This window comes from Phytophthora infestans, genomic scaffold, assembly GCF_000142945.1.
Source record: "Phytophthora infestans T30-4 supercont1.2 genomic scaffold, whole genome shotgun sequence".
In the NCBI taxonomy this organism is placed as follows: domain Eukaryota; phylum Oomycota; class Peronosporomycetes; order Peronosporales; family Peronosporaceae; genus Phytophthora; species Phytophthora infestans.
In genome coordinates this window covers 1,553,011-1,578,818 of record NW_003303757.1, presented here as the reverse complement: position 1 = coordinate 1,578,818, position 25,808 = coordinate 1,553,011, and the positions used below count along the sequence as shown (strand labels likewise).

Genomic DNA, 25,808 nt, shown 5'->3' with positions numbered 1-25,808 from the left:
TAACCCGGGTATTCCAACCCTGGCGTTACTACAGAAACTACATTTCTCTACTGTAAAGAGACTTGCACGGCGCTTTCTTTCCCCCGAAAAACATATTTATGCTCGCTTCTGGATTCGCAAGGCCATACTGTAGTGTACTCGAGATAAATGCGAGTAGCAACGTAAGTTGACTAGGAGAAAGTTAAGGTATTCTACATGTACATAATTCGATAGAGTGGTTATAATATTTGTAATGATATTATACGAAAATGTATTCCTGAAAATGATTCTACAGTAGAGAACCCGTGTTTGAGTTGGGCCACTTGCTTGCCGTGTCTTGCTGGCATTAACGGCGAGTATGTGCCCAACTCAAGACTTCTGCCGGTCTGTTATTTTGTATTGTTGTTAGACAGTTCGTTAGTGTTATGCATGCTCATTCAATGTGTCACAAATAGTTCTTATAAGTCGACACAACAGAGCTCGCACATTAAAAAGCTATGACTGACAACTCAATATGCACGTACGAGACGTCTAAGAGACCAAATACGCTATTTGATACCTATAAATAAACACATAAAGCTGATAAGTTGCTCTTCATAGCGGCAAAGTGCGCCGATGACAGCGCGGCGTACTGGCACTGCCCGCCACTGAGCTCTTTAGGCTATGGAGGACAAGCGTCCACAAGCTACTGTGATAACCAAATTGGCTATCACGATCGCTTGTGGACACGTACATGCATGATGCTTAGCTAGTGTGGTAGAAGGGATAATGGTAGGCAAATATGAGCTTGGAAGTCGCCACAGACGGTCAGATAGGCTCTGCTGCGAGCAAATGCTGCCGACACTTTAATAACTTAGTAATATTTGGTCTAGAAAACATAGATAGTTGCTGTCCGCACTCAACACTATCAAATGCGTCGACTGTGTAAAAGTACGTTTTGCTCTCAAGTTGCATGCAATTCTGGTTTGACACTTGTCTGACGTCTTAGCGATTTTTGCCATACAATCAAACAGAGGGGAAAAACAGCATAAATCTTACTAATGAAAAATGGACAATATGCCGGTAGGAAAATCAACACAGTTATCAATATGTTCGAACTGCGAATATATTCGACTCAACCATAGCCCGATTTTTAATATAAAAGCCACGCCACTCATAGAACTACTACGCCTTCAATCTTCATAGATCCTTGTTCTACTTGGCCATCGTGACCAAGAGTCCATCTTGTTGGTAGTACAGGTGCGTAGCATAGTCACCGATCGATGCGCCGAGGCTGCCGTTAACACGCATCAGCAAACCGCCTGTCAGCGAATAAATTATTGTCGCGATGGCCTCTGGGGTGAGGAAGCTCTGAACTTGAGCGCTCATGCACTGACCCACTGACGCACGCGGACACAACGACACACGGTCACTGCAGCGCGAGCCTTGGCAGCACGAGAAGCAGCCATTGGTGTTCGCAGGAATAAAGATCGGCTGAAACACGGGAGGAGCGAATCGAGCGAGGGACTTGTCGAAGTATTTCTTGCACGTCAGTTTACCGTCATCGCCTACCAGCAACCAGAGAGTAATAATTGTTAGTGATAGTAGACAATACATGAGTAGCTATTGCACGGACCTGAGACCTGGTCTTCACAGGGATACAGCTCCAGATCCACCCCTGTGACAGTGATACTCTCACTGAACGGGTTCCGTAGCTCGAGCGAAGTCGGAATCTTCGTCAAGTGGAAAAGTGACGGAATGTACAAGAGCGACGAGGTGACAAGCGTCGGCGTCGCTGGGAACAGCTCGCTCAGAGTAGGCAGCATCGAAGGGATCGAGAGAACCTTCATCGCCGGCTGAAGAAGATCCAACGAGGTACTCTCCGCAGACCCCTTGATTGCAATCTGTAGTCACCAACACCACGCATTACATTCGTTACGTTAGTACCCGCATAAACGCAATGCAGGTAAAGATTCCCAGAGCTGGCGATGGTACCTCCTGGGCGGCCCCGCGCGTGAAGTAGCCGGACACAAAGTTCGACAGAAATCTCTCGGCGGTGGCGAGGTCACTCGGCTTGGGGTGATACTCGAAACTTCCACGAAGAACAGTAGGTTTGCCGCAGCAATTGAGACTAAAATCGGATATCTTGGCCGAACCCATTCGTGCTCCATCGGAGAACACATCTAGCACGAGTGAGCCCAACTTTGTCTGCACAATAGACGGGTTCTGCAATGAAAACTCCATCGTCATTATCATTGACGACGGTGAGCCTCGCTGAATGTCGACGGTGAGGACCTTAACCGGTGGGTGGCGGAAGGAATCCATCGCGGGGATAAGCGGTTCGCCTTTAACTGGAATGTTGCTGAGCGCAAGCACCCCCATTCTCGTCTCCACATCCGGGAACGCTCCTTCATCAGCGTCAATATCGCTAGCCAGTCGCATCATAATGCTCCCATTCTTCGTTAGCAAATCGTTGATAAAACCAGACATCCCGATGACGTCTTCATGAGTGTTAAAGCCAATCGGGTAGAAGTGACTCATATTCAGACGAAAGGCTCCATCATCCGTCTGGTTGAACTCGCAGGTTTCTCGGTCAGACACCAACGATCCGAGACGATCGCCGTGTTCATTCCCCAGAGCAAGCGCCACAGATAGATTCGAGATCTTCAGAGGCATCTTGATAGAAGTCGGCATCTTCACCTTGGCCTTCATTTCGGTGCGAACCCTCATTCGTGTATTTGTCACCGGGCCTCTCTCGCCTGGTGGGGCCTCGTCCAGCATGACATCGAGCTGGCTCATTTTGATATCCTTAATCATCTGGAAGCCCTTAATAACACCAGGGAAGCTCGTCTCGATTGTCAACCCTACCAAAGCCTCTTGCAACCACACACAATGACCATGTTGCGTGCCTGTGATCTTCACAACCACTTGAGAGTCTCTACCCTCCAGGTAACGAGAGAAAAATCCCGCCACGGCAGCACTCACTTGCCCTGTTGCATCTACAGAAGGCTTTAGCTGGCCATTTAGTTCCAGATTGTTCATACCAGGGCCAAGGTTCATAATGCCACCAAGTGATCCAAATTTCTCTCGAGGCGCGTCCAAACTTAAATCCATCGTGAGTGCTCCAATGGATACGGTAAACACAGAAGGGTTACGGATCTCTATCTGCGTCTGGATCGGCTCTTCATGTTTCGTCGCGCTGCCAGTCCCTGGCAAGGCAAAATTCTTCACCGTCACATCGTGAAAGTTGTTCATCCCAGTCAGCAACGTGGTGCTGCGAAGAAGCAGCCCTGAGAGCTTCAGCGTTCCTACAAGAAAAAAAAGACAAGCAAAAGAGCAGTGTCAATAACGTAAAGTATGCGTCATCAGGACGCCCGTAAAATCGTACCAAGAGCCCCATGACACACCACATCCATACTCCCAGCAAGAGTTAACGGGATCTTCTCCTTGACAACAGACGCACGAACAAATCTGCCAAATGCCTTTCCCCTTTCCGCAAGGTCGAGCTCCGTTAAGCATTCAACCGAAATATTGCCTCGATCCACCAGCTTTCCGTCAATGATATCAACAGACACAGTCGAAAGCGTTCCGAGAGCTAGATCCGCGCCCTTCAGACTAACATTCATGCGCACATCCGTGATAGTCAATGCCGAATTGGGTCCCAACGGACTCGTTGCTTCCACTAGGACAGCGGTGTCAAGTCGTACCATATCGTTTTCCTTGCCTTCTTCCGGAGAGTGCAGCGCAATGCCACGGAAGAACATATTCCCCACCAACGGGTCTTTCTGAGGTGGCAACGAGCTTTCAATCGTCAGATTCTTCATCGCCTCATTATACAGCTCCACCGATGTCGCCTGAGACTCGCACGTCACTACTGTCAACTCTGCAGAGACGTTACTCAAATACTTGGTAATCAATCCGCTAATCGCTTCCGAGTTGGTGCCCAGCATTTCACCTTGCAGATCCAGCAAATTATACCCCTTACTCGTATCCGTCGGTCCATGCAGCGATGCACAGTACGGATGTGACGGCTGTCCGTCTGCCACTGGTAACCCCGTCTCCTCCGACGTCGTCAAGTGTGCCACTAGAGTCTCGTGCCCTAATCTCGGGTAGTGAGCATTCAGACACAGCGCTCCCACCGGTCTGATCGTCGTGATCGACGGGTTACGAATGCACGTCTTGATGGTCGCCACAACTTGTTCTTGGGTCGAATGCTGCATGTCCACTTGAGCGATCTGCATGTCCCGAAGTCCGTCCATTCCTTTGAATGCCATCGTTTTACTCAATGGAATGTCCGAAGCACTTAACTTGATCAGACCCCCCAATAGTCGAACGTGGATGTTCAACTTGCTGGAGATTTCGTACTGCACATTGGAGCGTCTCATCATATCCCCTGCGAATTGATCCCATGCTTTCTTGTTCTGAATTTTCAGCGTCGAATTGGGGAATACTTGGTTGTTGGTGCCATGGGTTATCGACATGGAAGGAGCTTGGAAGGTGCCGACTTCGAGGCCGCCATATTTTATACTGAACGTGGCGGGGTCCACTGTGGCTGGATATGGAGACGCCGCCATGAGACTCAAACTGAGGTTCAGTGCAACAGAGGACGACTGCGGTCGACTCAGATCCATTTTCTCGATGTGCATGACCGTGTCCTTGATGGCCTTGGTGGCGACGCGAGAGATCTGACTGGACACGACGAAGTACGAGAGACCGCACAATAGCAGCACCACGCCCGTGACGGTGACAAGGCGACGCCGGTACCACGGCTTGACCGGTTTTCTTGGCTTGTAGTTGCCATCGTGCAGCTCGAGTAGCGGCTGCTGTGCCGCCAGGCGCTCGTCCAGGTCCAGCTCGTCTTCCTCCAGCTTTGACATCAACGGTGTTCTTTCTTCAACTGATTAAAAAAATATTGGAGCTTCTAAAAATTAATGAATATAGAAAATGTCGCGAATTTATTTAAATTTCACTGAAGTTCTCTAATTTCAAATTAAAATACCTCATCGCAATGCCATTAAATCCCTCATCTTACTGACTTCATCATTTGTCAAAATGAAGGCAACAATCGAAAGTGATGACGCTAAGGAAGATAAGGTGGAGGCGCCTAGCGACGGCCCGGGCTACCCTGTGGGGACCACACTGGTGGCACGCTGGATGGGCAAGACGGAGCGACCATGTGTCGTGATCGAGCGCAGTACGAAGAGCTATTGTGGGCTATTTTGTGTAAATGCCAGAAGTTGGTACTCACATTTTTCAATTCTCTTACTTACCTGATGCAGCGGCGCTGAGCAACGATCGGTTCAAATACTACGTGCACTGGCATGATGTACGTTCATTGCAGGGTTATCTGGTACAGAATTGGTGTCAACTTATGACAATGTTCTTGACTTGCTGCAGTTCAATCGCCGTATGGACGAATGGATCAACGAGCACGAGATCGTGCGCCGAGGCACCGACCAAGAGACGCTCGAGCTGCAGGAGAAAGACGCCAAAGAGAAGGAGAAGGAGCAGCGCGCCAAGAGCCGCAGCAAGAGCAACGCAGCCGGTCCTGGAGACAAGAAGCAAGGAGAACCCGCAGCTTCAAGTCCAGATCCCTCCTCTCGTACTCGAGGACAGAAGCGGAAGACGCCAGATGATCAGGATTTCACCCCTCAAGAAGAAGAACATGACGAACACGAAGGCATGGACGCCGCCAGCATTCGAGAGCACGAGGAGGTCACTAAAGTCAAGGTACGTTCAGTGCTGGAGCTGCTGGAGATGTTGAAGCTGTTTAACCGAAGACGCTTGTTGCTGCAGAATGTGAGGTTCGTGGAGATGGGACGCTTTCGCATGGCAGCTTGGTACTTCTCTCCGTTCCCGAAGGAGTATTATCCTGATGGGTCGATCGATTGTGTGCGTGCTGTAAATTTGATGTGCTGAAGAGCTGCGTTGCGTCTACTAACTCTCCGTTTGTTTGGCGTTTCTAAACTGACGCTGCAGCTGCACTTCTGCGAGTTCTGCATGGCATTTTTCCGCTTCAAACGAGAGCTCAAATTGCACCAAGAGCGTCGAGTGTGCAACCGCGTAAGTCGGAGTTCGTATGTGGCAGTCTCTTTATTTACCTCCTTATGGGTTGACACAATAGCACCCGCCAGGCAACGAAATCTACCGACACGAACATCTGAGCGTTTTCGAGGTGGATGGCGCGATTTCCAAAGTTTACTGCCAGAATCTCTGCTACTTCGCCAAGTAAGTTTTGTCGTGAGGAGCGATAGGGAGGTTTAACACGCTAAAGGCTCTTTTCTACTATCTTGTAGATTGTTTCTGGACCACAAGACGCTTTACTACGACGTGGACCCGTTCCTGTTTTACATTATTTGTGAAATCGACTCGCGCGGTTTCCACCCCGTGGGTTATTTCTCCAAGGAAAAGTACTCCGAGCTGGGGTACAACCTGGCTTGTATCCTTACGTTCCCATGCCATCAACGCAAAGGTTACGGCCACTTTATCATCCAGTTCTCCTACGAACTGAGCAAGAAAGAAGAGAAGGTGGGATCGCCGGAAAAGCCTCTGTCGGATCTTGGACTCGTGAGTTATCGCAGCTACTGGACGCGCGAACTCTTGCGTATTCTACAGGATTATCCGGAAAAGGAAGTATCGATCATGGAGCTTACTCGGGTACGTAGCGAAAGTGCCATGTTTTTAATAAGGTTGTTGCTTATTTCTAAAAACTTGCTGTGTGTCAGATGACATCTATCAAGAACGAGGACATTATCGCGACGCTGCAGCACCTCAACATGATCAAGTACCTAGGCGGACAGTACGTGTACGTGGTTCCAAGACAGATCGTGGACGCGCACCTGACAAAGCTGACGAAGAAGGGTCCACAGGTCGTTCCGGAGAAGCTGCACTGGGCTCCGCTGCACCTGGACATCAAACGCGACAAGTGGTCGCTAAAAGCAATGACAGCAGACAAGGAGGATTAGAAATAAAGACCCGGGTCTACTGGTTTCTATCTTTTTCTTAGGTACTATAACTACGTGTTGATGTTTTCTTGTTATTTGTTTGCTACCTTCTGGTATGCCAATTGGAATTCTTGCTTCTGCTCCGAAGTCATCTCGCTCTGCACATTCTGGAGGACGTCGCTGGTATACAATGACTCGGAGCACCGTAAGTGATACCATTCCGTGATCATGAAGCCTTCAACGTGGATGAACATGAATCCGAGCTGCCACTCGCCCTTAGCGATGCTTCTGGAGCAGACTTGGCACGTGGTGGTGGCGATGGGGGTAACGCGAGCTACGGGGTCGTCACTGCGGAGCCAGGAGCTACTAGATCGCGGGCTCGTACCAGGCGGCGGGACTTGCGGAAGTTCGTCCATTCTGTCGATAATTTGACCTTTGGTTCGAGTTGGCTAGATTGATGGTGGGATCGCGTGTCTTGACTGCAGTGGGAGGTTGGTACCTGGTGCTGTTTGATATGAAACGAGCCAAGCAGACAAGACTTGGAGTTCAGCGCTAAGCTGTTAACAGTTAGAAGGAGCTTGAGTGCTTGTCCTTTGTGCGAGAGGAGGCGAATCCAAAAGTGCAGATGGGACTGAAGAGCTGTCGACGTAAAAACCAGTACGACCGGACACTCGCGGTGGATGGCTGCGTCACTGCAGTACACTGTGATATTCGTACATCTTTCCAGGTGTACTTGATTTACAGGGCTCATTGACCACGTTCAGTCTCACTGCGACTCTCAAATCGATGGCTGCTTTTCTAGGAATGTGGCTCAGTTTCGTCGCTGTTGACTGAGAAAACAACGTCGATTCCTATAATACACAGCTTGATTACTGTGTCTTGCTGTCACTTTAGCGCTCATAAACTCGGTACTCTTGGCAAACGAAAATTCAAGCGGAGATATCAATTCTGGATCTCCACCACAGAACCTGGTTTTTTTACAACAGCGTGGTGGTACAAAATCTGGGACAGCTATGCAACGGTCTTTTTGATCTTTTCGGCATAAAATCGAATTTCGGTTCAAAATGTTTTTTTGCGGTTTTTTGTGGTTTTTTTGTCAACGTTGCCATTTCACCATGGTCCTTCGGAACTCGTCGCAAGTGGACTAAATGACTGGCTAACCAAGCTTGGTTGTGCCTTCGGTTCTTGCCTTTCGCGCTGGGCATTTCCAATTCTTCAATCAATGGGTCGGGTACGCAAAGAAGGTGTGTGGTCTCATTTCAAGGATCATCCCAAGGGGAAGTATAAGACTCGGCGAGTGAAGTGTAATCACTGCACTACGACCTTGTCTGCGATGGTGAAACATATGCAGCGCCATATCATCAACTGCGAGAAGATATCGCGTGGGTGGGGGCGCATGCTACTTGAAGACAACGTTTTGGTGGAGGATTTAGAGCGTCAGTCAGAAGGAGCCCAAGCTTTGCGATCTATGGCTCAGCAACTGCAGGCAAAGGTGTATCCACACTATAGCAAGGACGAGCGCGATGCACTGGATCGATCATTTGCAAGGGCGATGCACGAAAGGGGAGCAGAGTTCGGTATGTTTGATCATACTGCTTGGAAAAACTTTTTCGATTTGCTTCACCTCCCATGGTCGCCTCCATCTTCCTCCGAGCTATCTACGACACTCCTTTCAAGTTGCTATAACGACGTCATGCTGGATGTGGCGCGAGCGTTGCGCGAGTCCCCCGCAGTTACGCTTGGTGTGGACGGCGCGACTAATGTTCTATCGAGGAGTTTGTCCAATGTCATTGCACATGATCCAAGACCATGGTTTGTCGAGTACTTGCGCGCCGATCTGAAGAAAGAGAGCGAGCCCGAGGTGACTAAGAAGGTAGAAATATCTATCACTCGCATGCACACTTATCTCGACCGTCCAGTTGTGTTCGCTTTCGTATCGGATAGTTGCAACTTGATGAGGGCTGTTCGCAAATCGTTGCAAGATAACAATTCTGTTGCCTTTGCTTACGGATGTGGAGCCCATGCGCTCAACAATTTCTGTGAGGGCATCGTGAAGAAACCCGGGGTAAAAGCTTTTGTTCGCAACGCTGTCTACCTGAGCAAGATTGTGAAAAATACTGGCTTACTCAACAAAACAATTTCGAGTCTGTGCTTCGATTTTCTTCAGCGGCAGTACACAATGGTGTTGTACTCTGCATCGCGTTGTAGCAGTGTAAACTATATGTTCCAGCGTCTTGCAAAAGTCAAGAGACCGATGACCGCGGTTGTGACCGCTGTGATGAACGAAAAGGTGGAGCGCAACATTGACCCCTCGTACCAGCTTCCAAGCGAGTTTACAAGTATAGCCATGGATCCGCAGTTCTGGGGTAACGTATCGTGGCACATCAAAGTGTTCGATCCCATTTGTAAATGCATCGGCGTCATGGAGAGCAACTCAGCCACAATGTCCACTGCGTACGCTTGTTTTGTGTATGTATTCATCCATGCACGGGAAACTTTCCCTGGCGACGCCCTGCTCACGAAGTTGATCCACAGATGGAATCGCATTCAGAGCCCAGTTCACGCATCGGCATTCTACTGCGACCCGTTTTATCATCCTTTTCGTTTGGCTGTCGCAAAGCTGTACGGACAAGATCCTATTGAGCTTGGCAAAGGGGATATCTGTGCTCAATGCCGTTTTGCAATTGAACTAGTATGCCGTTAAGACCAAGACCAGAAGCGTCGAGCTCTTGATGACTTCCTCCGGTTTTGCACCACCGAAGCTGAGATTGCTTCTGAGTGGAGCAGCATTACCCAGTTCCCCCCGCAAAAGATCTGGACGCAAGGACGAAGCAAATTTCCTGTTCTGGCGGAATTGTTAGTGAAGGTCTACACGTCTCCAGCATCGACGGCTGGTGTAGAGCGTCAGCATAAGGTGGGGAAGCGTATCCACTCTTCTGCGAGAAACCGTCTTGGAGCGGGGTTGGTCGAGGAGCAGGCTGCCGTAGCTCACAACGCTGCCGTCGCGACGATGGAGGCACCTCTACAACGACAACGTTTTGAGCAGCACATGGTCTCGGACTTTGTGATGAACGCGGGTCTACAAAGTGGAGGTGGGGATGCACGTATTGACAGTGGAGAAGCTCGTGAACCAGCCGACGAGGTCGAAACAGCAGACGCCGAAGAAGGTATTGCCGAAGTTCTAACTGAAGCGGAGTTGATGGAACAAGAAATCTTAGAGGCTGCTTTGTCTTTAGTGTCAACTCCTTTGGACATCGACGACAACATTCTCTTCCCCAACGTAGACGACGATTAACCCCTTGGTTACCAACGTCGTAGCTTACGACGTAGTGAAAACCTTAAGTCGTAAGTTACGAGCTAACTGTCAAGATAAACAGGAAATGGCTCAGATGCGACGATCACATACTTTAATCAAGTCTGTTTCTCTGCAAAGAAAATATAAGCTTGGAAAGGTAGTGGGCGACAGGGGAGAAAAAGGCTGTAGGTGGATTCACTGTCCCACTATCTTGGGACCGTACGTTTGGTGGACGGTGGATGTCCTCCACCAGTACAGAATTTGCGGACTCAAGCAAAGATGCCGGTCAGAACAAGCAAGCGGACAAAAGCTCAAGCAGAGGCGCTCTCAGCAATCGACGTGCGAGATGTGGATTTTGGTCATCTATGGCGTCAGCTCGTGCGTGTCGGATGGACGTCAAAGAGGCCAACGCGGCTGTCCAATTTGCACTCGTACTACCCACCGAACGCTGCAAAGGAGCTACACATCGAGGGCGTGAACATGTTTGTCGGTAAGTCTGATGTGGTTAGTGTGTCTAATACGTGCTTTGTGCTGTGTATGCGAAGGAGAACATGCGGTAGTAAAGTATGCGTTTGAACAGGGCATCATTGGCGCTGAAGAGGGAGGTGCAGGCGACGACAGAGACGACGAGAGTGAAGAAGGTGAGCCAGAAGTTCCTGCAGAGTGTGAGAGGGTAACACCGTCTCAGATTAACACGAGTGTTGCTCTCTCAGCGAACACCGTTGAAGCATTGTTTGGATCCGAGAGCGAGGACAGCGAGACACCTGCAGAACTCCCGCTATGCGCCACAAGTCCGCACATAGAGGATGAGAGCTCAAGGGCGTCACAGATAGACACAAGTATTGCGCTTTCAGCAAACACCATAGTCGAGATATTTTGTGGAGCTATGAGCGGTGATGAACCAGATGTAGCGCTGTCACTATGCGCCGGTCAAAATGGTGCTGTTGACGAGCCTGTGACGCCAACAAACTCGAGACGAAACGATGAGCGAACGAACTCGAGAGAAGATCGTGGCTTGCTACAAGAGGACGTGAACATCATGAAGGACGAGGACAATGCAGACGAGTATGAGAGCATGGACTCGGAGTCGGATAGCTTTGGATCAGATGATGATAGTGATATTGTTCAAAGGCAAATTGGTGACGACGTGTCATCTGACGAAGAAGAGGCGCCTCTTATGGATGCAGCATTTATTGATTGCTTGGGGGGTTCTCTATCTATCGAAGACATGAACCAGATTACACTACGTTCGATGGCGTGGACTCCTGCATCCTCCGAGTATGAAACCGACAATAGCGCGTTCAAAGGTATGAAGGATCAAGCGGCTAGGCCTGTGGAAGCACTTCGTGCTAAAATGGATTCTCCATTGGAATTGCTATTCTTTTTTATGCCGGTGAACCTGTGGACATTCATCACGAGCGAGACAAACAGATACAAAAGGTCACACCTCGAGGAAAAGGCGCGCCAAGAACGTGCACGTCTCGTTCGTGAAGGACGCAGCGTACCAGGTCAAACGCTACGGGATGTTCGCCGCCGCATACGAGTCGAACCTGATTACGTACCGCGCGAGATTCTTTGTGTCATGGGTCTACTTGTAGCTCATATGCTCAGCCCTACCCGTCCGTTTTCAGATCACTGGGCTATGACAGATGATGGCGCGCTTTCGGCGGGACGGTTTGGCAATTTAATTTCTTGAAATCGCTGTACTTCTATCCTACGAGATCTACATTTCTGCAACAATGACACAGCTGACAAGAGAAACAAGTTGTGGAAACTGCGAGCTGTTGTTGACGTACTTCAAATGGCATTCCTAGCTGCGTGGATAGTGGCTGCAATCATCTCTTTCGACGAAGGTGTACTTCCTCAAACGTCCAAGCGTAACAGTACCCGTATGTTTATGCCGGACAAGCCGCACCGTTATGGCACCAAGATGTTCATGACGTGCGACGCAGTGTCTGCTTACTGCCACAGGTGCGCATTTTTTTATAAGTGTTGCAAAGTCGTAAGTTTCGACTTGATGGTCTGACATTTGCATTATGTTGTCACTTACGACTTTAGATTCGAGATATATGTAGGGAAGCGTCAAAACCATGAAAGTGCAAGTCAGGCGTTTGACCACAAGACAGGAGCAGCCGCTGTAATTCGAAATTTGAAGGCTGTGTTGGATGAGAACGACCCCGGATTTCGTGTCATTGTTGTCGACAGATTCTACACCTCCGTTGCTCTCGCCATTCAACTACTTTCGATGTCGGTCTACATGATTGGAACAATCATGACGTCAAAGCTGGTATTCGACAAGCACGTCGTTGAGCGAAGGAAAACACGACCAACCACAGTAGAGCGCGGGTCATTCACGTACTCAAGGTCGGTTGCGGTGCCCACCATGGTTGCATGCCACTGGTGGGACCGCAAGCCGGTGCACTACCTGGCCACTGGGGTGTCAATGGCCGAAGATACCATCAAGAGAAACCTGAAGACGGTGGGGCAGTCGACGTTCAGCTGTCCCAAACTGGTGACCGATTACCAGCGCTGGATGGGCGGAGTTGATGTGCATGATCAACTCCGCCTTCAAACGTTCTCCGTCCAGACTTCTTTCAGGTTCCGAAAGTACTATAAGGGTCTATTTTTAGGTCTGTTTGACCTAGCGCTTGTAAACGCGTACATCACACACAAGGAGGCCTGTCGCCTCGACGGCGTCGCCCCAATGAAGCGCGTGGACTGGTACAAGTTGCTGCACAAGCAGCTCACGCAGCTCACGGACGAAGACTTCAAAACAGCAGCGCCATCACCGTCTCCAAGCGCGCCAAAGCGCCGCCGCAACGCTTCCTACGTACACAAGCAGCTTGATGATTGGGTGATTGTATCGGGCGTTCAGAAGCGGCGCCAGCGCTCTTGCAAGGTGTGCTCCCTCTATCGAGGTGAGCAGAAGAAAAGCTACCAGACTACTTACTACTGTGAAGACTGCTCGCAGGGTGATGCAAAAAAGCTTCCTCTGTCCCAAGGCGCGCAGAGGCACGGATACAACGTGTTTTCAAGTGTGGCACGACGACTTCGAATGTGGCGCGTCAATTCCGAGTCACCTAGGTAAGCGTGTCGTTCTGCGCCGTGCCCCCAAGGCCGCCGGAGTGCGAAAGAAGACACGTCGAGAAATCTTGTCTGAGGAGAAAGAAGAGAGCTAGTGAGCCTCCCGTACGGTCTTTAGCAATGCTACTAATGCATTTTGTTGAGTTTCATATGATTGCTGTGCTGTGTAGCTCCGGTTATAATTGTGTTTGTGGATTGTGATCCCGATCACATGATCGGCTAAGCTGTATCTGTGTACTTGTTAGTCAGCGATGCTGAAGTACGTCGTCAGTGTTACGACGTAAAAATCGGAAACCTCTGTATAACTTATAGTCCCATCTTAATGATCAGCCTGGAGAGGGTAACAACGAGTATTACCCAAAAAAAACATGACGGCAAAAATAAGCAAAAAAATCGGTTTAATATATGTTCTTTTTATGTATAAAAAAACAACCTATCTACATATAGTCCCGGACAGCACTACTAACTGCAAGTACGAAGAAACTTACATGTTGGGTTGATGCATGTTCTAATTGGTTTCTTCAATCTACTATTTTGCTCTGTTCTGTGGGCGTCTACTATTGTGCTTATAAAAACAAAATGTGTCTTCTTGACTGGCGCGACGATACTCGGACAACACTCGACATCGAATAACATCTTTGAGTCATGTTGCCTTCTGGCAAGCCAACTGGAACTTCTTCTTCTGCGCCGGAGTCATCTCACTCTGTACGGTCTGCAGAACATCACTCAGGCCACTGCCCTGCAGCGACTTGGAGCATTGCAGGTGATACCATTCCATGAGCATGAAGCCTTCGACGTGGATAAACATGAGTCCAAGTTGCCACTCGCCCTTGGCGATGCACTTGGAGCAGACTTGGCATGTGGTGGTGGCGATGGGGGCAATGCGAGCGACTGCCTGGTCGCAACGGCTCCACGAGTTGCTGGAGCGCGGACTGGTGCCCGGAGGCGGCACCTGTGGTAGTTGATCCATTTGAGTCGCCATCGGTTGCTACGTGGAGAAGGTCGCTTGGTGTGTTACGCGCAGTCGAGACGAGACTGCAGAGGAAGTTTCGTGTGTGGTGTTGGGTTGACCGATGCAGACAAGACTTTTGGTGGAGTTCAGTTGAGTCTGCGTGAGAGATGGCGAGTCCAAAAGTGCAGATGGGGGGAGGGGGGGGCAACGGCAAAGGCACGGAGAGTGGTGGAGTGGTGGGCGCTTTCGTGCCGGTGGCCGTAACTGTGGCAAGCACTGAAGTCGCGAACGAAACTGGTCGGTCTTTGCAGAAACCGAGGCTTGATTCACTGCGTTGTGTTGTGGTGCAGCGTGTGTCTTTCCAGCGACTTCCGGAGCACTAGCTGCTGATTTTGCAGCGAAGTTGTGGAGGCTAGGACCTGTGACGATGGCAGTGAAATGCGTTGTGTTGCTGGTCGAGCGGAGGCTTGGAGCTTTGGAGCTTCAGCAGCGCCTCGCTTTGTGTGACCCGGAGTCGCAGCCGTTTTTTTCGTAGGCGTGGCAAGTCGTCCAATTGCACAAGCTCAGATATAATACAACACCACAACATTACCGACTTAGCCAAATCTCCAGGTAATAATACTGTAAAAATACATACTTCAAGTATTATGTTACCGGTACGTACATTGCAGAGTAAAGTTAGGAGTGGACCCGATTACATGACGGGGCTCGCAGACCTCGATAACCGCGTAATGGTCCGAGACAAACGCACACGCAAGCGAGTTCGATCGCTGTCGCTGTAATTACGCTTGATTTATCTGTAACTTTTCAGCTAGTGTTCGTGCCACGACGGCGCCATGAATCGTGGCGCCGCACAAATTCCTCGAAGCCGGTCGGAGCAGCCAGCTGGGCGTCGGCTGTCCTGGTTGCACCGCGCCGGAGCCCGCTCTTGCTCCAGGGGCTGGGCTTTGGTCCGATGCACGGACTCGGCCGTCAAGTTGACGGTCGTGCGAGCGGCACTTTCGGGTGGCAAAATTTTCTACGTTTGCAAGCGCCGAGCGCCGAGCGCCGTGACCCGGTCCGATCTCTAAATTTGATCCCATGATGAGCCAATACTTTTTTCGGCGGGCTCCTCCTCGAGGGCTTTTAGGCGGAGCGCCAGCCCTGGAGGCTGCAGACAATGCAGGTGTACCATCGCGGAGATGGGGTGGCTTCGCCGCGGTTGTCCTGCCGTCGCCGCTTTTGGGAGGCGCCCAAGCGGATTCATTTGTTGATTGTCTGCAATGTCAAGAGAACACCTTCACTTTGCTCCACGGAGAGCTGCGATGGCCCACCCATCGCATTCTTTCGTGTTTTCTGAGGTGAAGCGCTCCCTACATCATGTCGGTGTTTGTTTCTTGTACGATTCAAGTTTCGTTTTCCCGATCGGATATAATTGTAGCCTTGTCTGCCGCATTGGTGTCATGCAGAGACACGCCTAGTGGAGACGAACCCTGTTGCAATGTTGCCGGCGGACCGAAGTAACGCAAGCGCAGTTTGATTGCCTGTGAACTTTCTCCGCGGTGCCAACCCACCCTGCCTATCGAAGTTCTTCCATCCTGCGTAAAAATCTTGAAATTTGTAAATTTTGACAACGATTCGGGAACTTAAAAAGCCTTTCAAAATTTGCCCGTGATTTGCCCCCCCCCGATCCGGACCGGATTCCGACTCGGAATCCGAGGGGGGTCTATGATGGCGCGATGCTGGTTGTATTACTATTTTAGAAGCGGCAGTACATTTGTACGGCGATCGTTCGTGTTGGTGTCCATAATGCCATGTGGTTCATGCGTTGGTCATTATGGTTCGAATGAGTGGCACTTATGAGATGACCAGCGGATACGGAGATCTGGATCGCAATGTGTATCGTTGGTTAAGTGGCTACAGAGACCTCCTGGCGCTCTCAGAAAGCAGATGCCGAAGAACTGGTAGTGTTGAAGAAGACAAGAGCGACAAAGCCTACGACAAAAGCCTGCTATTCATAATGCGATGGCAACGCTTCGCGAAGCTCGCCCGCTGACTATAACACAGTGTAGTCGAGGGCATGACCATGGAAGAGAAGGCGCAATGTGCATCGAAGTAGGAGGCAAAAGGTGACAGAGGATGATAGCCCAATACTTACATGTAAAGTACCTGTGTTTTTAGCTTCAACTACAGCTAGGTGGAAAGCGTGTGGCGAAGTGAGAAGGAGTTCGTTCATCGAAACGCAGAGGAGTTGCCATGGAGCAACATCGAGCTACATCTATTAATAACAGCTTTCATCCACAAAGAAATGCCGATTTCACAGTCAGTCCGATTTGTGAGTGGTGACGCACTGGTGAGCCTTTCGTGATGCTTCTTACTTCAGTACAAATTTTGTAGAGCGCAATGGTAAGAAATGGTAATTTGTTTTTCTTTATCAATCTTCACCGCACAAAGGCACCTCCCTCCACCAACCTGCAATCCCTCCGACCCGCGAGCACCTTGAGTTCGTGCAGTGTGGCCGGGTTGAGTACCAAAAGGCTACATAATGTTACTCTCCCTCGAGTTTGCTTACATGAAGTCGTCCGTGCTGCTGCCGTCTTCCTGTGTATCCAAATGCACCGCTCGGAAGCGCTCATTGCTGTCACGAATTTCGTCCTCGCTGTCGTCATATTCCACCGTCTCGGCGTCCGCGTCCACGTCCACAGTCTCTACGACCATCTCAGGCGAAGGAGCGGTCGGGGCACTCGAGCCATCATCGAAGCCGCCTCGAGCCATAAAGCCATCCACAGAATCGGTCGCGTCGGCAGCGTCGCCTTCCCCATCTAGTGCCGCCACCGTCGAGCTGTGGAGACGCACAGTTGGCACAGGCGCTTTGGCCTTCTCGTTTTTCACCCACACCTTCCAACCATCTACCGGTGGAGATTCGTCGTCAATGTGCGACTGGACAAAGTAAAAGTCTTCGTCCGACATCGTTCCGAGCAGGTTCTTGTTAGGAGAATACGAAATGTACCAGCGCCGAGCTTTACTGGGCATGCAGCAGCGGAACAGTGTGTACTCGATGTCGCTCTTCACACAAGCGTACGTCAAGCAGTTGTCGTGGACGTGAGACGTGCTCACGTACACGCCGTTGACAGCAGCGTATCCAGCGCCTTCTACAACGTATCGTCGTTGCTCCTCCTGGTAGGATATCCCCAGCGCCTCACCCAACCTCCACAGCATTTCGAGTTTTGCAGGCTCGCGTCTCAATTGGGAAAGACGGCCACCCAGACTAGGCTGCAATGACTCGATACGCAGCCATTCATAGAGCCACTCCCACTTGTTGCGATGATCTGCTAGCCACGAATTGACTGCCGGTACGCGCGCACGCAGCTCCAACACCAGAACCAACTGTCGGTATACAAACAGAGGGACATGTGCCGTATTCACGTAGCGTGAACGCAGATTCTCTCGGCTGCGCGCGGAGCTAAGTAAGCCGTAATCGCTGTGAACCAGTGCAAGCTCCACGAGTTCCTTCTGGTAATCGCACTCATAACCCAGCACTCGCTGCACTGCTAGTGCACAGGCGTCCACCACAGGTTGTCCCTTCCATCCCGTTTCGGTGCTCTGAAGGCAGTGCAGAAGAGCACGCAACAACCGCGTGGATGTCTCGTGGTCTCCCAAACTCAACCGCAGCAAAAGTTCGCACGTCGTTTCTGCCTCTTCCTCAAGAGCCGAGTCGAAGAATACGTCATTCAGCAGCGCACCACGGCTCAGAGGGCTCAGCCCCTCGAGAATCTGAGCTCCCGTGGGCACGTCTCCGCTCGATAACGAGTGTCGCTGGAGGTCCTCACTGAAACCGAAAGCACGGAGATCTTGTAGCACTGACTTTGTCGACGACGCTGCCATATCCGTATAATACAGCATAAATCCATCCAGCTCTACACGTGATGCAGTTACTTCCGACTCGTCCTTTGCCGTATCGTCGACTGGTGTATCGTCGACTGGTGTGCCGTACTTGGTTAGCATATGCCGAGCCTGCTGCTCCACTGCAGGACTGGTAGTAGCACTGCTCAGTGACACCGAGAAGAACTTTTTTAGCTCTTCGAGACCCAAGCCAAGGTTGCCACTCGCGCCTCCCGGTGTCTGGTAGTCTTCGAAAATCTCAGTTAGTGCCTGCTCAGCCTTCTCCGATAGAACCGTGCGGTGGGGATACTGTGTGCTATTCTCCGTAAGCAGTGGCTCCGTTGTACGCCTTGGAAGACCTAAAATTGCAGTAACAGCCTCCAGTAAATACTGGTAGTCTGGTGACGCATACCGTGAAGCCGTCGGTTGCAATGTCGAGGAAGGAAAAGCATCTTTTAGCGCGCTCGGGCCACGATCGCATAGGAAAAAGTTGATCAAGCGGGCGATCATCTCGAGCTGTTGCAGCTGAGTCCTCGCCGTGGCACTGATCTCTGCGCAGTTACGCAAGAGCATGAAACACTCTTCCAAGTGGGACTGCTGCATGATGGAGGTCTGATCCAAGAAAGAAGCGATGGTCTCCAGGAACGCACGGATGACAGTCGTGTCAGCTGCTGCTGCTGCTTCAGAACGCGCTTCATTCACGGTCGCTTGCTCTTCCTTCCGATGCACTTCGTACGCTGTAAGTGCTCGCGAAACCAAGTGTACAAATGACTGCCGAGCAATCGAATCGGGGCACTCGAACAGCAATCCACGCAACCAGAAAACGCGCTTTGACGTCGATAGAGCCGAGAAGAAGCGTACACAGATAGTTTTTGACCGCGTGAACTTAGACGCCAGCAGCGTGATCCACCTCGCGATCCCATGCTTTTCCCGTGAATGGAGCAATACACTTAGAACGAACTCGACGCCAATGTCCGTCAGCGTCACCTGAATTTCTTCATCTGCTGCCAGTGCTGGAACTGCTAGTGCCACCGGTGCAGCTGGAGGGGCTGTCACGACGTTTGTCCCTGGCGATGGCGATATGGCCATAGGTATATCGTCCTCCGCTGCTGCGACCAGAGAGTCTTTAATGTACTGGGACTGTACCATCTCACGTAGGAACTCATGGAATTCCACATCAAACAGATACGAGTTTTGCAGGAAAACCTCGTTGGACTTCCACACTTCAGCTTCATATTCGCAGCGTTCTTCATCCGGAGCAGCAGTAACAACTTGTACAGAGGCTTCAGATTCGGTGGCAGGTGCTACCTCAGGCTCGACGGGGATAACTTTTTCATAAAATAGCATGAGCGCGTTGCTGAAGACTTCCATCTCCATAGAATTGTTCGAGCCGTGCCACGAGCGTCGTTGCACTCCTCCAAAGCACTCGGCTTCAATGTTGGCTGGATCAAATGGAGTCACATCCTCGTCGTCATACTTGAACCACTTCTCAGACATGTGGTCGTAAATGAAGGAGTAGTAGTGGCCACCTTGAGCGACTCCAGAGTGCACCAGAATACCCTTCAGCCGATATTCGTAGTTAGGGTCCGACTTGGTGCTGCTTCTGTCATCGCCTTCGCTCTTACCTCCACTCCGAGGAGAAGCAAGTTTGATGCTCGAGATGGGTGACGACGCTGAGGATGAAGCTGGGATTGCAGGCGTATCGCCATTCACGTCGGCCATAAACTCGTCCGAGTCGCTCGAGTCATCAGACGCCATGTCTTCGTCCGCCGATGTTTCTCCACGGTCTTGCTGCAAGTTCGAGCGAGCTTCCTGCTCTTCGATGCCCGCCTTGGTGTAAGGTTTCATGCTCAGACGCATAGGGAACGAGCACCGGTTGTTCAGCTTAACTGTCTCGAACGTCGTATAGTCCAGATCGAAACGCTTTAAGTGAAGAATCAGCAGGTTGGGAAGCGAGCCGAAGCAGGTTCGTCGCACAGCTGCCTTCTTGGTAGCACACAACTCGCACTCCACCTTGTTGTCGCCATCCATGAGTTCTCCTTCAACGAACGCGGAGAGCGATTCCTCGATGCTTTCCTTCCCACGGATCTGCAGCTCCAACCGAATAAATGGCTCTTCACGTTCGTATCGATGTCCACAATCCTTCGGAAGCTTTTGCGAGATAAGCTTCCCGCCCATCACGTCCTGGAGACATCTCGTGCCTTGTGGTGTCGTTTTCAGACCCGTTTCTAGGCGATCCAGTAGCTTATCACAAAACTCGGTCGCATCATTCTGCTGGTACACCGAGAACTCGAGATTCAGACAAGTGCACGAGTCAACAAACGCCTTCGGGTTGAAGTACCGCATTTCACTGTCGCGCAAGTAACAGAACGTGCGCTGAAGTTGACGAAGAACTTCCAACGTCGCGTCAGTGCCCGTCAACTCCGGCTGCAAAATCACATAGCGCCCATTCTCATTTCCTGGTCTTCCTTCCGCCAACACAAAGGTCGCCTCGCCTCCATTTTCGTACCGCATCGTATGTTGACCACTCAGATCGTCGTATCCCACAACGTTTGCTTCGTAGACTCGGCCACCCAAACACTCCAACGCCACACGACAGCCAATCAAGCGTTCTGGGTACTTTTCTGCCTCTGCTTTCGTAGGTTCTTGAGGAGTTGGGCGAGGTGCCACCTTGGCGCCAAGCAAACCTTGGCGCAACGTCGGGTGCATGAACAGCTGCTGTAAGAATGAGTTCATGTAGCACGAACAGCCTTGGTTTTTTAACCCGACGTGCTCGCCGTTCCCACGCGTTTCGATGTTGTTCTCTTGCCCCCACTTGAACCGCAGCGCGTCACTCTGTGTGAAGAGCTTGGTTAAGCGACCGTGCAAGTCATGCAGGATTCTAGCATCTGAAGATATTGCGCTCGCGAGCAGCTTGAACGCAGGACGTCGCGTCTCCAGTGACACACACAGCGGACAGCGACGGCGATCTTCAGATGGTAGCGTGAATAAACACTCCTCGTAAACGACGTCTACGATGTCTCGAGCGATTCCGGCGCGCACATCCGCATGTACCACTAACACCTCACGCAAAAACTCCAAGAAGCCAATCAGCACTTCGCCCGAACGCTCGTTGCAGGCAAGGAACTTGCTGGAGAACCCACGACGCAACTTTGTTACTACTGCCAGGGCCAACTTTTGGCAATATGAAGACGACTTGCCACCCTCAAGACGTGCCAACAAGCAAAGCATGCGCGTGTACTGGTCACACGGCGCCGTCACACTTTCAATACGACCGACCGATTGGATGCATTCCTCAAAGACCACCTCGGCTGCTGCGTCAGACGCCTTGCAAACAGACTCCAATGATGAGAGCCACTGGTCCCGCACTTGCTCCGATTCAAACTTGGTAAAAATATTAACAATGATAGCGCGTGGCTCCAGCGCCTTGATGTACTTCGCTGCTGCATCATTCGCAATGGACACAATCGACTCCACGGTCTTCACGGCATCAATCAAGATACGATACGCAGTCTTCTTTGCAGGGATTTTCTCCTCCACGCGCGTGTATTCCGACACAACGAGCTCTGCGATTTTCAGCACCAACTGATCATACCGACTTTGCTCCACAATTATTTTTGACCTCGGAGTCTCCACATTCTCGCCCGATCCAGTCTGTGGATCGCTCCCAGCAAGTACTTCGACTGGAGCGTCCCCGTTTGCAGTAGCCGAGTACAGTCCATTATCATGGCCCGAGTCGAACAGACAGAACTTCAGGATACGCAGAGCCACCGCAGCACCTTCATTGAAGGAACTCTCATGGAAATTTGCGTTGATAAAATACGAAAGCACTTCGTGGAATCCTCCTCCAGAAATGAAGCGTTGCAGGTACGTGTGGGCGAATGGAATCTTGGCGGCATCTGAAGGCAGCAGCAGCGCGTCCATAATTTGAAGCGTGTAAATAGCCTGGTGGGACGATATTCCTTTTACCAAAGATGACCAATCAGGCTTGCTCGCTCCGTTGGCTGTGTCGTCTAAGGGGCTCATATTAACATCTCCGTCACTCGTCTCAGTCGCGCCAATGTTGGAAACACGGTTCAGAAGCTCCTCGCTAGTAGGGATTTGCTTCAAAAAGGCCCACAGCAACTCGTGGACAGCATGGCCCTCCACAATGTCGAGTACACGAAACATAATCCCAAAGTACGAGGCATCGCGTGCAATCACTAGACCAGGGTGACGCTTTGGCGAGAAGGATGAAGAAGAAGAAGACGATTCCTTGCCTGAAGTCATCACTTGATCCTGATCCATCACACTGGAGCTAGAGCGCTGCACCACCGAATTGAACATCAGCACGCGTAACTCACTGGACTCCGTGATCTGCAAGTCCGCCAATGTCTTTTGATCACCTGTAATTGCTGACCCCGACGACAAAATTTTCGTCTGTAGCATTGGATGGCCCACCAGCTTTTCAATTCGCTTGCGGAAGTGCAGCAACGTCTGGTTCGAGTATGCTGCTGCCTGCATCGTCCGGACTGCATTGTCGTGGCTTGAGGCTGCAGTCGTCATACCCGTCCCGCTGGTGTTGGACGAAGGGATCCGCTGCGCAATAATCTTAATGGTAAAGTAGGCACCGCGACCGCTTAGACCATGTGAAACAAAATTCTGCTTCTTGCGAGCACTAGACACCAGTCCTGCCAAAAGACTTGAGCACTGCTGCACTTGCTTCAGTGAGTCCGGTGTGCTGTCCTCCACTGTAGACAGCTGTTTAAACACACGCGCCAAGAAATCCTTCACGGCCTCATCTGATTCGCTGTCATCGTTGTGAGTGGGCTCGTCGGACGATCGCTCATAAACCCGAAGCAGCTCACGTGTAGCCATCTCGGCGACTTCTAGAGGAGCTTCAAACGCGATTCGCCACAGAGCATCCATTCCCAGCAGATTCAGCGAGCCACATTCCGACGCCTCTTCGGCGTGTTGCATCAACTTGCGTTGGGCGTTGAGACCCACAAAGTAGGTGTTAAAGCACTTGTAGCCCATGCATCCCAGCGTGCGGAAATTCGTTTGCTTACACAGAAGCTCGTTGAAGACGTAGAAGCATACATCCAAGTTAAAGGCCGAGCTTATCGACCCACCGACAGTGCTCGTACCAGGTGCTGTCCCGCTCTTCATGCTCGTCTGGTTGAAAAATATCAAACAATATTCGCGCTCGGCCGGTGACGACGAGAGAACGTGCCACAAGCGTTCAATCTGTGGAATCGAGAGCTCCAACTTTGGCGACTTGACGTGAATGTAGTGGATTAATTCTAAGCGATGACCAATGGCCGTGCGGTAACTTGGAGACTGTTTATCTGTGCTCCGTGCCACAAAAGTCGCCAGCTCATCAAATAGCAAACTCACTAACCCGTGCTCGGAATTGAGCGTTTCCACCACAAGAGCCTGATCAGCTCGATACGAGTCGATCAGGAACTTAAGCAACTCCAATGATTTCGAAGCCGTTGCGTCCTTAGCAGATAATTCTGCTGAATTCGTCAAGGCAACAGAGCTGCTGCTGCTGCTGCTTAACGCTGGAGGAATCAAGGTAGATGACGGAGATGTAGCGGCATCTGGCGCCGAGCTTGTTAACGAGCAAGACTTTTTGATTCCCTCGAGGCACTCGTTTAGGAACGCCTTTCGGAGCGGCTCGCCATACTCGCTTCGCAGCCCTTCTTGGAAGAAATCCCGCAAACTCCTGCTTAGTCGAATGTTAGCGATACTGCAGTGCATCTGAATCGACCACAGCAGTTGCAAGATCGCCGTCGTGACGTTCACGTTGCGATCCATGAGAAAGCTGGGCGAGTTCGTTGCCAGTCGCTGTAAAAACGATATCAGCTCGGGGAACGGCTCGTTCTTCTCCAGGCTTCGCAATAACGAGGCATGGATACTTTCCACCAGATGCAGTAGCAGCTCATTTGTCAAAAATGGCACCGTGGCGATTAGTAAGTTGTGGATTTCGTGCACGAGCGTCTGGTCTTTCTGGATACACGACTGCCAAATCACGTCAATGGAGTGCGTATCCAGCTTATTGGAATCCGCCAAAAACTTCACCAGCAACGCACTGCGTGACACAATCTCACGATGGATTCGGTCACCAAAAATCTCCTCCAGAATCTTCTTCTCCACCACCCAAGCACTCAATTTGTAGTCCAGTCGGCTGCGATCCTCATCGTCGTTCTCCTGAACACTCTCCGCAACTAGCTCAGGAGCCGGAGCCTCTCCCTTTCCCGTGGGAATCCAGTTGTGCGTGGGTGGCAGGTATTCTTCGTACTGCGACTGGTGCTGATAATAGTCAATATCTTGATCTGATCCGGGCTGCATCTTGTCAGCCTCCGAGATAAACCACCACTTCAAGCCACTCTTCATCGTGCAGCAGAAGAGCGTAAACACTTGGCCCGTTTCTTGCTGTCGGAAGACGTACGTTGCCGACGTGGAGTTGGCCTTCAACGTGTACACACCGTTAACGGCAGCGGTGCCAGCGTTGCGCACAAAGTATCGTGGAGGGAACGCTCGCGACGCTCGGGCACAATTCACGATCTGATTGATTTGTTCCAAGCCAAAGAGTCGCAGAGGCAGCGACGTGGACTCCACGTATCTCTCGGTGATGTCGAGCCACAACGCGTTGGTAGCCTCGGACGACACAATCCCCGCATCCACCAGCCTCCGAATGATGCCAATCACGGCTCCCACAGCGTCGCTCGACTCTTTCTTCAGCACGAAATCCGAGATCTTCGTAAAGTACGTCATAATCAGCACCGAGATCTTGGTGCAGATGGTTTCCGGGACAGATGTTCGGAACTCCAGCAGTGCTTGCAGCAAGATACGAATGTCCTCGCTGTCCATCGCGGCTTCTAGCTCGTCGCCTTCACGGTGGTTCTGCATTAGCAGCTCCAACGTGCTCAGCAGTAAGTGGAACCCTTTCATCTCGCAGAACGCTTCGATGCACTGCGCTCGCACTTCGGGCGACCCGGGCACCTTGTTCCAGTAGCTGCCAATCATCGCCGAGGTGCGCAAGTCCTTGTAAAAAGTCTTTTTCTTGCTGAAGATCATGGTCAGCACCGGTAGCGTCTGGAAATACTTGCCTGCCTTCATCTGCGCGATCACCAGCGGTACTGCGAGTGACAGGCACTGCGTCACACACGACTTTTCAAAGGATCCGATCTTGCTGGCACTGCAGTAGCCAGCACAATAATAAGGTTAGAAAAGAAGAGCAACCACAGCAGGACAGCTCAAATGGGCAGCACGTACTGCTGGTCCAGCATGATGCTGACGATCTTCTGGAAGGCGTCGTCCAGAAAAGCCTGGCTCTCGGGGCGATCGATGTGCTGGTAGGCCGAGTTAAGCACCTTGACGGCATTCTGCCATCCCACTGTAGACTTGTGGCGCAGATCTTCCTGCACCACGTGGAAGAGCTCAAGCTCCTCTTCCTCCATGTCTGTTGCGAGGCCGCTTGTGCTCTCCTGGCTCTTTTTACGTCGCTTCTGGCTGTCCTTGTCCTGGGCGGGCGCACGGTCCATGGAACGCACGTGCAGCTTCTTCTCCTGCCCGCCGCTGCTAGTCGAGGGGCTTTGGCTGGCGCTCGGTGGGCCGGGTATCGTGCAGGCGGTCGCGAGGCTGCGGTCGCCCAGCCCCGAACTGCTACTGCTGCTGTCGCTGTTTAAGTTGCTGCAGCCACCACTCGAGTTGCTTCTGCTGCTGCTGT

The 25,808-nt window shown here is 51.2% G+C and overlaps 5 protein-coding genes across 5 annotated transcripts; 1 reads left to right on the top strand and 4 right to left on the bottom strand.

The window, feature by feature from the left end:
* Positions 1 to 1,173: 1,173 nt before the first annotated feature.
* On the bottom strand, positions 1,174 to 4,835 carry PITG_01457 (uncharacterized protein; the record flags this gene model as incomplete). Its single annotated transcript, XM_002908076.1, has 4 exons — positions 1,174 to 1,526; positions 1,595 to 1,862; positions 1,954 to 3,266; positions 3,347 to 4,835. 4 exons carry the CDS (start codon positions 4,833 to 4,835, stop codon positions 1,174 to 1,176), a joined length of 3,423 nt encoding a protein of 1,140 aa, XP_002908122.1.
* A 175-nt stretch (positions 4,836 to 5,010) lies between these two features.
* On the top strand, positions 5,011 to 6,923 carry PITG_01456 (histone acetyltransferase ESA1; the record flags this gene model as incomplete). Its single annotated transcript, XM_002908075.1, has 8 exons — positions 5,011 to 5,152; positions 5,238 to 5,284; positions 5,356 to 5,688; positions 5,755 to 5,850; positions 5,938 to 6,021; positions 6,083 to 6,186; positions 6,255 to 6,615; positions 6,684 to 6,923. 8 exons carry the CDS (start codon positions 5,011 to 5,013, stop codon positions 6,921 to 6,923), a joined length of 1,407 nt encoding a protein of 468 aa, XP_002908121.1.
* Positions 6,924 to 6,994: 71 nt separating this feature from the next.
* Positions 6,995 to 7,318, bottom strand: PITG_01455 (uncharacterized protein; the record flags this gene model as incomplete). Its single annotated transcript, XM_002908074.1, has 1 exon — positions 6,995 to 7,318. The coding sequence occupies one exon, from the start codon at positions 7,316 to 7,318 to the stop codon at positions 6,995 to 6,997; it is 324 nt and encodes a 107-aa protein (XP_002908120.1).
* A 6,606-nt stretch (positions 7,319 to 13,924) lies between these two features.
* On the bottom strand, positions 13,925 to 14,263 carry PITG_01454 (uncharacterized protein; the record flags this gene model as incomplete). The annotated part of the gene is made up of 1 exon (XM_002908073.1): positions 13,925 to 14,263. One exon carries the CDS (start codon positions 14,261 to 14,263, stop codon positions 13,925 to 13,927), a length of 339 nt encoding a protein of 112 aa, XP_002908119.1.
* Positions 14,264 to 16,780: 2,517 nt separating this feature from the next.
* On the bottom strand, positions 16,781 to 25,623 carry PITG_01453 (ubiquitin-specific protease, putative; the record flags this gene model as incomplete). The annotated part of the gene is made up of 5 exons (XM_002908072.1): positions 16,781 to 18,127; positions 18,194 to 19,691; positions 19,764 to 21,724; positions 21,773 to 25,277; positions 25,355 to 25,623. 5 exons carry the CDS (start codon positions 25,621 to 25,623, stop codon positions 16,781 to 16,783), a joined length of 8,580 nt encoding a protein of 2,859 aa, XP_002908118.1.
* Between the last annotated feature and the right edge of the window lie 185 nt (positions 25,624 to 25,808).